Source organism: Macrobrachium rosenbergii, chromosome 43, assembly GCF_040412425.1.
Source record: "Macrobrachium rosenbergii isolate ZJJX-2024 chromosome 43, ASM4041242v1, whole genome shotgun sequence".
Classification (NCBI taxonomy): domain Eukaryota; kingdom Metazoa; phylum Arthropoda; class Malacostraca; order Decapoda; family Palaemonidae; genus Macrobrachium; species Macrobrachium rosenbergii.
Genome location: NC_089783.1, coordinates 54,548,407 through 54,564,274, shown reverse-complemented (window position 1 = coordinate 54,564,274; position 15,868 = coordinate 54,548,407). Strand labels below are relative to the sequence as shown.

The 15,868-nt window shown below is 34.4% G+C and overlaps 1 protein-coding gene across 1 annotated transcript in view; it reads right to left on the bottom strand.

Annotated features, from left to right (window-relative positions):
• LOC136828932 (chromosome-associated kinesin KIF4A-like) overlaps positions 1–15,868 on the bottom strand; it is a 38,073-nt gene that overhangs the window by 7,309 nt on the left and 14,896 nt on the right. The window contains exons 9-18 of the mRNA XM_067087299.1: positions 14,107–14,181; positions 11,901–12,014; positions 11,582–11,749; positions 10,732–10,950; positions 9,577–9,773; positions 7,553–7,697; positions 5,819–5,908; positions 5,362–5,493; positions 3,344–3,414; positions 2,136–2,250 (exon numbers count right to left, since the gene is read on the bottom strand). Of these exons, the coding sequence (XP_066943400.1) occupies positions 2,136–2,250; positions 3,344–3,414; positions 5,362–5,493; positions 5,819–5,908; positions 7,553–7,697; positions 9,577–9,773; positions 10,732–10,950; positions 11,582–11,749; positions 11,901–12,014; positions 14,107–14,181 (1,326 nt within the window). The remainder of the gene's footprint in view (positions 1–2,135; positions 2,251–3,343; positions 3,415–5,361; positions 5,494–5,818; positions 5,909–7,552; positions 7,698–9,576; positions 9,774–10,731; positions 10,951–11,581; positions 11,750–11,900; positions 12,015–14,106; positions 14,182–15,868) is intronic.

The following is a 15,868-nucleotide window of genomic DNA, read 5'->3' as shown; positions in this document are numbered from 1 at the left end:
CGCATGCCCCACTTGCCTGACGACATACAAGAGCCAAGGCAGTTGTCTCATCGCTGCCTGGCAGTATAGAAAGTACAGCGAGTGGAATTTTCCTATCTGGGAAGCCTGCATGAAATGATTGAGCCAAGGCAGTCATATCACTACTGCCTGGCAGTATAGAAAGCACAACAAGCTGAATTTTCCTATCAGGGAAGCCTGCATGAACTGACTAAGCCAAAGCAGTCGTATCACCAATACCTGGCAGTGTAGAAGTCCAGGATAATTCACTACCCCCTAGAAGGTACACTTCAGATGGGGTTGGGTGGACCCTATCAGGGTCCCCTCAATACATGATTGTTGCATGGGAAAAGTAAGATTCTGATTTGAAGTATCTCTCTCATGTAAAGCAGAAGGCTATTTCCTACATCTTCCGGACTCAGAAGGGAAATTTCAGTGGCTCTATCCACTCCATGTCAGGTATCAGTGACCTCTCTCCCAAGGAGAGAGACTTCATCTCCATCAGAGGAGTTGAGGTGGAAGTTCCTAGAATACAGTACACTGCTTTTGGAGTATTGGCCCAAATGTGGATTCTGCTTGGAGAGGGATGTAAACACACTGCCATAGTTCTGCTTGAACATGTACAGTAGTCTCCTTCTTCCATACTCCTATTGAAATCTATAACTTAGAGAGACCGCTTAACCCTTTGTGAGCGGGCGTCATCAAATGACAACTATTTATAGCTTTAGGGTAAATTCCGGGTAGTGTCCTCTGATGATCAACATTTCACGCCATACAGTTTTAACAAATTATGCAGAAAAAGTGTTCTGATTACTTCCATGGGCCATAAATGACTCATGGCAACTATAATAGCTAGTCAGTACAGGAGAGAGAGATCAGTTTGCCTTGAGATGTCGAAGGGGGAATACTGTCCACCATTCCCATCCAAGGATGTCTCGTAAATATTTTACAATAAATATACTCAGAATTTGTTACTAGAAAAAACATTTATAACTTGGTCAAATTAACATAGGTTTTATGTCTGTCTTGGTAATGGTCAAATTAACATAGGTTTTATGTCTGTCTTGGTAATACTTAATATATATTTTAGGCCAGACTGTGAGGGTTAAAAATGAGCTCTTTCCTCCTTCAGGGGCTGGCTCATGGCAGGTACAGTAGTTAAGAGCCATTTCTGCAGACAAAAGCAGATTTGGCAATTCACTGTGGCGCAGATAATGTGTAGGTCCTGCGTAATAGTAGCTCAGTAATGGTAAAAGGTACAAATGTTTAATAAAAACTACCTAGTGTTAGCTACCTATATAACTGTATAGGATGCAAACACTTCAAATTAACCCAGGCCTGCACGGCCACATTTTATTTCCAAAAAATCCATAACGTGACATAACATCCCCCACAGGACTCCAAGAATAGTACAGTACTATTCAAACTATCAAAGCGAGTTGGGGATGTCCTTACACTAATGTTTAGTCTGAGACCCAAGGAATACCAAGATTATAGTCACCAGGTAGTGAGGGATCTTGTTTTATTTGGGTGGATAGTCACTTTTAGATTCTTCTGTCCAAGGACATCAGAATTCACTGGAGGATATTCAGACTGCAAATGTTTGCTTTATATGACTTATGGGCTTAGTAGGAAAAATTCTAAAACTGCATGTTTTCAAAATTATTTCTTGTCTTGGTAAAATATTTACAGTATCTTAATCATCTTGAATTTCCTTGAGCAATTAAGAAGGAAACCTCATCCATTTTCTAAGCTTCTCAGAGTTTCAGCCATGCAGTCAAAGCAATTCCAACTATCAACAGACATTTTACTGATCAACGTGGCTATTAATAATACTTCCCTTTCTAATAAATTATAAGTAAACTACCAAACATTCAATGTTTGTGGTATTCTTTAAAATTAAAACCACTTACCATATATTACAATAAAAATACATCATTTTACACTAATTCTTTAGTGTTTTTGTCTAGAGCTTAAGACATTTTTCAGCTTTTTTTCATATTTCAACTTTCAATTATTTGACAATACATGTTCAACCCTTTATGAACAAAAATAGCACACTACAAATCTAAAAGATCTGCAAAACAAATTTCTGTTCCAATCTTTATCAATACCAATTTACACATAGCTGGTCATACCTTTATTTTATTTATCTGCTCAGAGATGGTTTTCCGGTCTTCAACTAGAGTTTTGAGCGACTGCTTGGCCTGCTTTTTCACTGTCACAATCTCCAATTCTCCTTCTAACCAGTTCCTAAAATACATTAAACATTGTAGCAGTACCTCTAAAGAAGAGATTTAATGAAGCAAGTTCACTTACTATTCCCAAGGCAGATAGAGAATACTGAATGGCTAGGTTCAAAAGACTCGAGATAAAACAAAATTCTAAATTCAGAAAAAGATATAGAACCCAATAATATCCTCTAATCAACTTATAAATAACTACAGCATTTCTTTATCAATTACAATATGTTGTCAACTGGTAAAAATTATAATATAAAAATATGACAATAATGCATCAAATATAATTACATACAGTGCATAAAACAACAGTTTTATTAAAATGGTCATTCTTAATACAACTATTATTTGAATTTTGCAAATGGATATCTTTCGGTGTAACAACCTAAACGGGGTCGATAGTTTCTCTCTCTCTCTCTCTCTCTCTTTACACACACAAACACATATACAGGTTTAAAGAAACAAAACCAGCAGATATTTAGATTTTTGCTGAAAACAAAAGCCAGATAAGTTTGAAAACACTGAAAGGTACCAGATCAAAACTCGATAGTGCTCTTTTAAAGTGGTTTAAGCACCGAAGAACCAAAAGTGTAAGCATTTCCAGGGAGGTACTTATGGAACAGGCCAGAATTTTCACAAAGAACTAAACCTTACAAATGACAGTGATTATTCATAAGCTTTGTTCTACTTTTGATAAGAGCAATAAATATAAGTGGAAGACTTTGTTTGCATAGGGTTTTTTTAGGGGTGATTTTTATCGTACAGGATTTTCTGCCGTGGCCTGGTCCCAAGGGACCCAGATTAAAGAGGTCGGACTGTGTGTGTGAGTGTACACACACACACACACACACACACACAGTCAACACTCGCCTATTCGCAGTTCATGATTCGTGACTTCTCCTATTCATGGATTTTTCTGTGGAACTTATCACCGAATTATTCGGAAAAAATTCAGTAATTCACAATTTCTTCGTCAAGAAATATTCACTAATTACTGTATTTTCATGTTATTTTCATGACGAAATACATTTTTTATGATAAAAGCAGAGCCCTAGAAAATTATATATATACATAAATTAACAAGACTGACAAAGCCACATGCTTACCTGATTCGCCCAGTAACATCTTTGGTTGCAGCACGTTTTTCAGCACCTGCTTTCTGGAGAGCTAGTGCATCCTGAAATTTAAAAATTTTTTATATCTTCAAAACACATAACCGAGTAAAATTAATGGACATGCATTAATTCCTTCAATAAGTTAATATTATTATTAGATCATCTCAATAATTTGCTACAATAGTAGATTGAGGTATCTGAATTGGTTAGCAAGTCACTTTATATACAAAGAATACTCTTTGAGTATTGAGGAAAATCCTTAACTTGAAGATGGTGTAGTTTAACCAGACCACTGGTAATTTACTCAACTCCCAAAGCAGGCCCACAGGGTTTGTCCTTAGTAGGAAAAATTAAATTTTACTTGGGCTTCCAGTTCACTAAAACTTTAATACTATGCTTTGATAATTGGATAAGCCTAGGCATCCTCTATTGGTTGAAGCTTGGTCATTCATATAAAATATACAGAACTAAAGTTTTGACCTGCATTGCCTGCGTACAAGGGCTTGGTTCATATGTGCTGTTCAAAATAAAGAATGCCATAATCCAATGATTGGTTTGATCTGCTTTAACCCCTCCCCAGATCAATTACTGTAACCAAAGATTTCGTTTCACTGCATTTATTTGATTAACAGGGTAATCAATACATGGATCATGAACTTGAAAGTATTTTTTACTTCACTGTTTTAACATTGCCTATATGAGATTCAGATGACATCATCCTCTTCCAAATATTGGAGCTTCAAATGTCTACCAAGAGTTTTATCCAATTTCAACATTTTCTTTTACTTGATTGTCTTTCATTTGTTTAACCACAATACACTAAGTGCAGGTATTCAGCTTCAAAAAGTACCAAAACAACATGATATCCACAGAAATCAATTAAGATGAATTCTGGGATCCCCCAGGTTCTCAAAAGGTTAAATTGCACTCATAACTATACTCTCTGGATTCATAAAAAAAGTACTTGTCAGTGGTACTGTACTCTAGAGTAAAAAAATAAATAAAAGGCAAAATGTTCATCACTTATGTCAATAAAATGCTCATGATAAAGCATTTCAGAACAAGGAGGACAAGAACGTTGAAGAGGGAGGTTCTTCAACACGAGGTCGAGAGATATCTAAAAACAGAACAGTTGGCAGTCAAGAGTTGGATATTATCCCTCCAATTCTCCAAAGATACATTATAGAAAAGAAAACAAAACAAAACAAACACCAAGGAGATAGGTGTTGGGTTTGTGTAAATACCAAAAGGCAACAAAAAGATAAATAAAATGATAGATACTGTAAGGAGAAAGGCTTCAAAACTTATACAGGCAAAAACAAGTCAAAATGGCTACATAGCAAGAATAAGTGAATATGTCATTAGGAAGACAGAAAAACATGTTGAAATGTTTCAATATATCAATATAAGAATAGGATAAACAAAAAAATATAAACTATATTATACAGACAAATATATTCAAACACAGAACAGAAAGTCGAATGGCTGGTCGGAGAAAGAAAAGCACGTCTAGATGCGACGGCGGCCAAAAGTAAACTGCGTAGAACTGAATGTGCACAGACTTGTTGGGCAGTGCTTCCACCCCTACCATCAGTAGCTGTTACCATAACCACCTTGCAAAAGTTTAACAGCCGGATTTCCAGCTCGCTGAAAGTTAATCCTATGTGTAAAGACCGAGGGTTTGTATTTGTGTAGGAACAAAGGGTTAAATGAAAATCTTTATTTAATAGTTGAGACAAAATGTGCAAGACAGAAGGTAAAGGAGAGAACTCATTTCACATTCATTCCCACAAAGAGAAAAGCTGACGTAGGATTTGTAAAATATGTGAATAAGAAGTGTGATTACCCTGTTAAGTGAATTAGAGTTTTCCCCTAACTCATTATTCATTGACAACTACTAGATATTTATCTCTACTAACATGGAAAAAATGCAACTGCAAAGTAATGGGTTATTAGAAATATTCATGATCCTAAAGGTGTTACCTATATACATGAACAAAATACCCAACCTTTAATCTTTTATTAATTGCAGCAGCCTCTTCCATCTTTCGCTTCAATACATTCTGTTGTTTTGAATGTAATCTTTCCATTTTGATAATCTGGTACTGCTTACGCCTATCTTGCTCCTTCAGACGAGCAACCTGAGAATATACACAATTACAGAGTTCACCACAATTTTAGTAAAAGAACAAATAAAAACAACATTAATTACAAGTCAAGTGTCAGCTTGAAACAATGGAACAAGGCATTGCTTCTGATGTTTTGGCTTCAATTACACTACATCCTCATAATTTATTTCAGAAAATGACATAAATCATTTGCAGTATAAAGCAGATTAAAATATTACTTATAAATGCTTACAATGATGAAATCTTCGCATCACATAGAGCATGTTACCAAACATTACTACATAAGAAGTCCTGCTCAGCCATTATTAAAGGAGTCTTAAAAGAGAAAACGACTTACTTCTTTGTCTTTCTGTGCCTTCCACAATCTGAATTTCTCGTTGTCTTCCTTCATTTGGCGAATCAGCTTCACCCTCGTTGCTTTCATATTCTGAAACATAAGGGATGATATGATGATAAATCACTATGATTATTATTAATTAAGCAGACCACTGAAATATGTAATTATGAAGAGAGAAACTCTTAGAAATAATGCAAGTTACATCTACATTATTTATATTAATAATGCAAGTTACATCTATGTTATTTATAATTATAAGTCTAAAGGAAAACAAAAGACAACACATACTATACACGTCAATCAGTCATAGAGACGTTTTACTACAACATGCATACTGTGCAAGAGATATTACACAATTACACTTATTGAAAATTGAACTTCCTAGAACCTATGCTGTCAGTGTCACCAAGCAATGCAAGTAAGAGGTTATAAAAAGATAACAAGAGAAAATATGTAAATAAATAGAGATAAAAGCTGACTGGTTATTATGGATACGCATTTGTTATGACAGACATGGTTTTGATAGTTTGTTCCGTGTATGAACAAATAAAGATTAGCATTACTTATGCTCTCTGGGGACAAAGATTTAGCCATAAAACAAAATAAAATGAAAATGGAGGAAACAAAATTTGACCAGAATTTTGAGGCAAATTTTTACAGGTTCATGAACAGGAAAAACATTTTTTAAAAGTTTAAATTTCAGTTCTCTATAACCAAAAATACAGACTGGTGTTGCTTAACCACACTGAGCATGAAGATTAGTTTTACCATGAAACAAGTGGGAATAACAGGAAATAAAATTTTACCAGAATTTCTGGCAAATTTCTATAGGTTCACATTTAGCAAAAACATTAAAACTTCCAGTTTCAATCTCATTTCTCTATGACAAAAAAATTAAGATCATAATTATTCACACAAAGTGAATGGGGATTTAACCATACAAAGAAATAAAAAGATGCTGAAGGAAATAAAATTTTACCAGAATTCTCAGCAAATTTGCACAGGTCTGGTAATAGAAAAATCTCATCTCAAAGTTTTCAATGTTTCAACTCACATTCTCTTTGATGAAAAAAATGAAGATTAGTGTTATTCATATACTCTGAAAATGGAGATTTAGTCATAGAATAAAACAGAAAGAAATCTCAGGAAATAAACTTTTACCAGCATTTTCAGCAAATATCTGCAGGTCTGTGTACTGAAAATATGTACATTTTCAGTTCCAATTTCCTTCTTTATGACCAAGAAATGAAGATTCATGTTATTTATGCATAGTGACGATGAAGATTTTGTCACGTAATGAAATAGAAGGAAATTGTAGTAAATACAATTTTACCTGAATTTTTAAGCAATTTTTTGGAAGGCCACTTACAGAAAAAGTGTGAAATGTTTCAGCTTTTCAATTTCAGTTCTCTATGACCAAAAAACATTGATTAGTGTTTTTTATGCACTCTGATGATGGAGGGTTATTCACAGAATGAAATAGAAAGAATTTATAGGCAAATTTCTGCTAAATCAAGACTTAGGATGAAGTCTTAACAGATGACACATTTTTTAACTAATAATCCAAAATTAAGAAATAATGCCAAAAAGATATCATCACAACCTGTACAAAAACTTAGAATTCATAAAAATTGAGTTCTCAATTCAAGTCTGGCTACACAGAAAATAATGACTCGGAACAATTACCAAGCTTTCTTACCTGCATTTTACAACTTAATTTTCCAACTTTCTTACCTGGATTTCAGAGCTTAATTTTGCAACTTTTTGCTCTGACTGCTCTTTCATGCGTAAGAGTTTATCTTGCTCTTTTTGCTTCTTTTTTAAACCCAAAATCTGACCCTCTAATTCTTGTACTCTCTTTCGACGCTGTTCTGCAATTCTGTAATTACAAAGAAAACCAACATTTCCCTAATTCTGTAGCCAATCTCTGGAAGTCAAATTATTTCTGGTGCAGCAGTTACTTCTTATATAGTCACACAAATAAGAATGGTCCTGTGATGAGAATTTATGTCAAGTACCAATACAGTATGCTAAACAGAAGACTGAGCATGCTAACATGAAGACCACCCTTTAAAATTTTTTGCATACTACTAACTCAAGGCATTTGTGTATGTAGATATCCAAATGTCTAAAAAATTGTCAAAAATAATTTACCTAACAAATATATTATTTAACATATACCATAAGAGAAAAGTTTTTTACACAAAACCAATCAGTATTCATAATTAGCTTTATTCCATGTAAAACTGACACAACCACATTGACTCAGGATTTGAAAAAAAAAAAGTTCTACAGTTCAAGCCCAGCTCAGTGGATCAAGCCCAGCTCACAATCCACTGTCTGCTAACCAACAAATTACTCTTCTGGATACCAACCTCCATTGGAAAGGGTCAAGGGGAAGAATGACACAAGATTATGATATACAGGTTTGTATAAAGACTTATGTAAAATCATTGTTTATCATTATTATTAAGTAACCTCTCAATTATCCAGATTAATAGAGCCAAAGCCCTGTTGGATAAGGGGGATACCTGGATAAAGGCAAGTAAAAACATCTTTAGGTGTCCACAGGCAACTCCGTACCCTCCCTCCTCCCCTACCTCGTCAGTGCCATATAACCATAAATACTAAATATGCTTATGAACAACAACCATCACACTTTAAACTCAAAACTTATGCAAAAGGCAATTATCTACCTTATTCTCCTGCCACTGGTCAGCAAAGGAAGGCAATTTTTCTCAAGTATAAACTTGAGATAATCACCAAGCATGAAGGCAGCAAGTCCAAAACGGTCATCGCAGAGGAACTTAGGCTTTAGCAATCAACAATCTCAACCATCTTTCAGAATATAACGCAAATTAGGGATGACGGGAAATCTTCACCACTGGTCAAGTCCACTGGGTCAATCAATGAGATGGGTAATTACTTATGTGGACGAATGATCAGATACAGAACAGTATGCTGCTTAGCCTACAGACAACGCAGACTACAGTACTTTAATGCTCTTACCTATACAACAATTCTTTTTTTCACATCTAGTAGATACTTCACGAAAATCATATGAGATATTCAACATTTTATTATAAAATAGGATTGGCAATAATGATTTTGCCCAACTGTAGGCTAATTGAAGTACTCAAGGTATGTTTAATGTTGACTTGGCTAGGCTGTTTCTTGGGTTGTGTATTCAAATGCATTTCCAACTTCCAATATTTTTACTTTATAATAAGTTTATTGAAACACAACCCCATCATAACCTGGGGAGCAAATGTACTGTACTCATATTGATACATCAGCACACGCCTGACACACTCCAAGCAAGAGAATGAAAATGGTACATGCTCACAGTGATGGATCGGCAAAGTGATGACGCCAACCCAAAGCAAAAGGGCCAAAGGCCAAAGCATATCAAACACTTAAAGCACGTACATGATTGTAAAAACATACAAATGAATTACTTTAGAATACAGAAACATGAACAGCAACATAAGAATGGGATGAAACAGAATAACCTGTACAGAACACTGTGTAGATCCTTCAATGCACAGCACACCATCCAAGCAATACCGAAAGACTCACTGGTTAGCAGACAGTATTCTACAAGCTGGTGGGACTCCTACTTTCAAGTCAGTGTGACTAGATCTATTTCACACAGAATTAAGCTAATTGTGATTTATGGATATTGTATAACAAGTAGTCTGGGGAATACAAATCAGCTTGAAATAGGGATAAAGCCAGAACCTTGACTGTTAACTTACTTATTGCTGGTTGAACCACTAGATGCCACCTTAAGTTGCTGCATAAGCTCATCTCTTTCTTTGGATAAAATGTCTATATGTTTTTCAAGATCTTGCTTTTCTTTTTCATACTGGATCTTCATGGCAACAAACTGGGTGTCATTGTTACTCATCTTGCTCATCAGTTCCTCTTTCAGAGCAAGAGCTTTATTTAAATCCTGAAAGAAACAACAATATATGGGATTTGAAAAAATTACTGCTAAGAACTGATAAATGATACGAAACCCTTTATAAAAGAAAGGACCTTAAAATCATTATCTAAAAAATTTACAGCATTAAATTATTTCCTCTAGAAGAGTACTTATAATAGGCAGTTGCATAAAATTTTAAGTAAATATAAAAGACCAATACATAAATAATAAGAGACACAGGAAGGCAGAGCCAGATATATAATTATATAGACAGGAGAAGACTACTAAAGTAGATCAGACCAACACAAGTGTAAACAATTTGACTACATTTAATAAACATACAGCGACATGAGAAGAGGAGCAGACAAATATAAAATGAAGCAGGACTGACTTAGGAATGGGTAATGGTTTAGGTTGGTATAATCAGTAAGGGAGAAGTGAGAGCAAAGTAAAAGAAGGGACAATAAAGGACACAAGTACTGTATGGACACAAGAGTGTGTTCATTCATTTGCTCTTCCACTGTGTTTATGGTCACAAACTAATCAGATGATAAAGAAAATGTATATTACTGATCAACAACACATTGCTGATAAGTATTTTTTAATAACAGTAATCTAGATCTAAAACCAATTTTGTTACCTACTTCAATAAATTACTTTAACACCATGAAACACTTTTCATACAAACCTACCAATTATGAGCCAAAATCATGGTTGTGACCTCCGAATTACACTTCCATCCTTTAGTCTTAAAGACAAAAGTAGTATGAGAGCTATAAGTGACCATCTGCACTTGTGCACATGTAAAAATCATTAAGAATGTCATAAAACTTCAATGTTATTTTAAGAATTTTTTAACCTATAGGGTATTCATTACTATGGTCCTTAATGAGGTCACCATTCATGAGTATGAACCATAACTCTTTTGGTCAACAAAATATTCAGTCCTATAAAGAAAAACAGAGAAATATGTGAAAAATATAACCTGCAACTCCTCATTCAATTTTGCCTGGCGTAACGTGTAAGCTGTTCCAAACTGCTTCGATGGAGAATCCTCCAAGCCACTATCTGGGTCTTTAGAATCTGCATCTTTTTGGCCTTCACCAAGATCTTCAGTTTTGATACCATTCATGGACTTTGTAGAAATACTGTGACGTGATAACTCGTGTTCCATCATCATTGTCTCATTTTTGCGTTGTTCACCCTGCAATTAACAAAAGTGAGTTCAAGCAAAAAAAAAAATATATAATTAAAAACTACTTCTAAAGAGCATGGTCATGAACAATAGAAAATACAATCTTGGTCAATGGAATCTAATAGACCAAAAAATCACAAAATACTACTGAAATTACTGGCTATCTTTAGTTTAACAAACTAGTGTGCATTAAAACTCTGGGAGAGACATTAATGGCCTTGGAAATTTTTGAGGCAATAAAGCTAAGCAGTTTACATTATGTGCATTACTCCATAATCTGTTTCAAGTTTTTCAGTTTGCTGGTAAGTCAGCTTCAGAAAAACTTATTTCTTATCAAACTCAGTGAACTTGACAAAACATTAAAGTATTTTTTTTTAAATAAATGAAGCGAAAACCACAATAATCAGTACGCTGTACCAGCACCAGCCATGCACTTTATTACACTGAGAAAATTAAATGTGCCCATCACACTAACCAAAACAAAGCCCTCTACTAAGAAAAATGGTGCAACTTTACTAATGTTTATTTTTGTTTTACAATTTTGCCAATCAAAACTGGGGCATGTCTTTGAGCTTCTCTGACGCTGGGAAATATGGCACTTTTGAAATATTACAAAAAAAAATTTTTGTAAACTGTATACCTGTAAGTCAATTATCTTATTTTGCAGCTCCTTGATCAGATTAATCTGCTCACCCAACTGTGGATTTAACGTAACATCTAACGTCTTGTTCAGAGCTTCCACAGTATTACCAGTCTGAGATCGGAGCTCTTCAAGCCTGGTTTTCAGACGATCGCGTGCCATTTCCGCCTAGTGCAAGAAAATGGAAAGAAAAAATTAAACACTAATACTATGTCATTTGAAATCATCAAATAACAGTAGAGTACTTTTCATGACTGCCAATGGACATATAATTACCAATAAGGAAAAAATATAACTACAATATTATTAGATTACTTACTAACAAAGCCTTTTCAGCCATATTTGTATTTTCATCCAATGCTGTTTGAAGAGCTCTATTCAACTTCTCATTTTCATCTTGATAAAGCTTTAATTGTGACAACAAGGAATTTATCTGGAAAAAAATTGCATAGTAAAATAAAGGCATTATGGGCATAAAAATAAAACCAACATGAAAAAATGGACAAATAAAATTCAAAACTAAATAATATCAAACAATTATTAAAGTTTGTTTATAAACAAGGAAAACTACTTTTCATCATGAAGCCTTACCGGAATGACAAAATAAATCCTTTATCTACTTCAATTCTAAGGAAAAGAAGAAAAAACTGTTAAGTAATTTAACCAGACCATTGAATTAAAATACTAAACTCATAGGGATATTCTGGAACAAAAAAAAAAAAAAAAATAAAGTGTAACTCTGAGGAAAGTGATAGACATCATCTAACCAAAAAGTATATTTCAAGATAACGGGGAAAAAAGTGAACTGAGAATTTAAAAGCTCAACAGTACACAATAAACCTCAACCCAAGATTTCCAACTCACAGAACTGACATAATGAGAGACGTGATGGCCTACTGGGTATTACTATGCCACCTGAGAGGATGAAAGACCCTCTCTCTCTCTTTGTTACCATGATTGTAAAGGAAACTTTAGAACTGCCTCCAGACAAACTTAAGCTGGAACAATTCCAAAGTTTAGCAGCAGAGGTGAGTGTATCATCCAGTAGTGCAATTGAAGGATTAATCATTTCCATAAAGTAATCACAGGAAAGGGTGGCCTGACAGATTTTGCAAAGCCCAAAGAAGACAACTACTCTCTGTCAAATCAAAAGGATAATGGCTGAAATACTGCCCAGAAAAAAAAGCTTCATGTTGCAGAGAAAGAGAATCAAGCTCTGAAGATAAGTTGGGGTCAGTAAACAGGTGAAGTGACTTTGAAATTAACTGAAGGGAGACAGATGATGAAGTACTTGAAACATGAAAGCAATATGGCTGATGAGAAAAGCTCAAAAATTTTCAAGCAAAACCTGCATCATTAAAAAGCTGATTCAACCATTTACACGACACAATCTCTCATATCTAATTTCTAATCATGTAAACATTCAAACTATTGACAGGCCAGCCCTAGTTTAGAGTATATTTCTTCAATGGTCTGGTTAAAATATTTTATAATAATTACCTCAAGTTATCTTGCTCTCACAACAGCAAGTATTTTATGCAGAAGTTGTGGTCACACAGCACCTTAACCTCCAAAGGACTAGTAAAATTTAAATCTACCTTAACACAGACCTAATATATCTCAGCATTAATAAAAATTGAAAAAATGGACAAATAAAATTCAAAACAAATAATATTAACATACAAACAAGGAAAAACTAAAGACAAAATAAATCTTTATCTACTTCAATTCTAAGGAAAAGAAGAAAAAACTGTTAACATGCACCATTGAATTAAAATACTAAACTCATAGGGATATTCTGGAACAAAAAAAAAAAAAAAATAAGTGTAACTCAAAGGACATCTCTAACCAAAAAATTTCAAATCGGGAAAAAAGTACCTGAGAATTTTAACACAAACCTAACCTCAACCCAAGATTTCTCAGAACTATTTGATAACCTACTGGGTATTACTTAACTAGTTCAGATGGTTAAACAAATCATTTATAATTCAAAATTTGTACCTTAACAAATCAAAAGTGATCAAATAAAATTAAAAGGTCATAAAGTAGAAGATGCAATCACACAGCACTAGAGTAACTTACATCCATCAAATATGGAGAATTTATCTCTGTAGACATTAAATACTGCCACCCCGAAATAAAGGGAGTTAGATTAACACTCTCAAATCTATTTTTTAACATAATGGACAGGTAAAATGCACATATGAAACCAAGAGAAGTTTTTCCTGGATACCAGGTAATCACAAACAACACTGAAGTGTTGCTACTGTGTAGTTAAATGAATAACATCCCTGTACAAGAGGACTTAGTAACAACCTATAGTTTAAACATGTATACTGTGTAAACACAATACCAGATCCACTATTCCATCTCCATCTTATCTCAACTAAATTTTCAAATAGGTAATGTCTTTCCTTTTCGAAGTTTGGTTAATTTTCTCTTCCCAAAATATAATATACTGAAATAAATTCTTCTATACTTAACAAAACTATAAAGCACTGCAAAAGTCAGACAAATATAATCACCTCTTCATTTGTGGCTTGTGAAAGTCCATTACTGCCAGTGCCAGATGCAAGAAGTTGTACCTGCAGTTGCTGGACCTAGAAATAAAAAAATAAAAAAATCTCCAATAAAATAGTCATAACAGATCAAATAGCTTTACAATACAAAAGCAAAACAATGCTTTAAAAAAAAGCTTTTCACATTAACAAAATCATAACTAGCTTTATAGCCTGTAAAATTGACACAACTAAATTGACTTGTATTAATATATTATTGAAGAAAAGTCCCTCAGTGCATGTCTGGCTTACAATCCACTGTCCACAATGCACATTTCTCACTCTCCCATGCCAAGCTCCAGCTGGATAAGTTAAGGTAAGGGAGGAGGGCACTGAAGACTTTGATTATTGGTTTGCATACAAATCCACAGTTAGAGAAGAAAAAATTTTGAAGGAAAGGGCAAGGCAGCAGCCTCCTTATGCCTTGCCACACCTGTGTATGCCACTTTTCTCTTTGAATTTCTCAAACTTTCCATGACTTATTTTGGACTCTTGAGTGTTACCTGTGTCAGCAATCTTTCCAGTGGTGGTCTTCATGACGTCAGCATGTATATGTCTTGATGGCCTCAGGAACACTATCACTGATTGTTTTTCATTTGTTCAAAGCATGAACAAAACCTTCACCTCTTAAATAGTCTGAGACCTTTGATGGCACTTTACTCTGTATTATGGTAGAAATTTTGTTTGGCAACGCCATATGCCTTCACCAGATCAACCACACAGACATTGCTTAATTTTTTTTTTTGCTTTTCAGTCTTTCTTTGTACTGCTGGCATCTCTACTTTAGAGGTCACGATGATTCGATTACATTATTTGTACTAGAATTGCAAAAACACACAATGACACAGGAGACAGTTTATCAGAGATGAGTAGTAACTGAGACCCAGTGTAAAGACCGAACCCTTCCCTTTGTATCAGCTGGGAAACTCACACACACACACAATGGGCCTAATCCCTTGCATGTTTTGGCCAGTCGTCTATGTTCATCCTAAAAATGAGCAAAGGTCTGCTAATGGAGCAGATTTTTTCTCAAACAGTGTTCCCAACCGAACTATCAGTTAATGGAGGTGTCCATTAACCGAGGTATGACTAAACGCCTTTTCTCTATATAGTACTTAATCTTCAGTAATTAACTGACTTTCCTACCATATACTACTTGCTTATGCTACTTTTATTTCTTTTTATAATGCTTATTTTCTTCCAGTACAAATTGTTCACTTCATCAAAACTTCATTAATGATATATATATGTCTTGACTTTTATCCCCCAAAAATTCCAGGCTCATCAGACCGGAATCCAGAAAGAATGAGTGTTCTCCACTGTGAAGGTACCTGCGCTACCAATGGTGAGTATGAGTACAGAACCAACTACGTGAGTTGTCATTTGGTCAGCATACTGTTATTAAAATAGTTTTAAATTTCACAAAAATTTACAAAACACTTTATAGCATAACAAGTGTGAGTGAAAACCTATAAACAGTACTTCTAATGTAAAAAGCAGAATCAACTCTTCTCAGTCCTCTCAACTAGGACTGAACTCTAGAGTTCTTGATGAACAGAATAAGACAGAAGAGTATAGACAGAATTCTGTTTAAATATATTCCATAAAGGATATAAAAATCTTGCATAATCATCATCATGATTACGCCATGAAAATTTAAACCAACAAAACCACTTCTGAAACTACCATTCTTACCCCATGATATTTTTTTTTTTAGTTCTAGGACAAA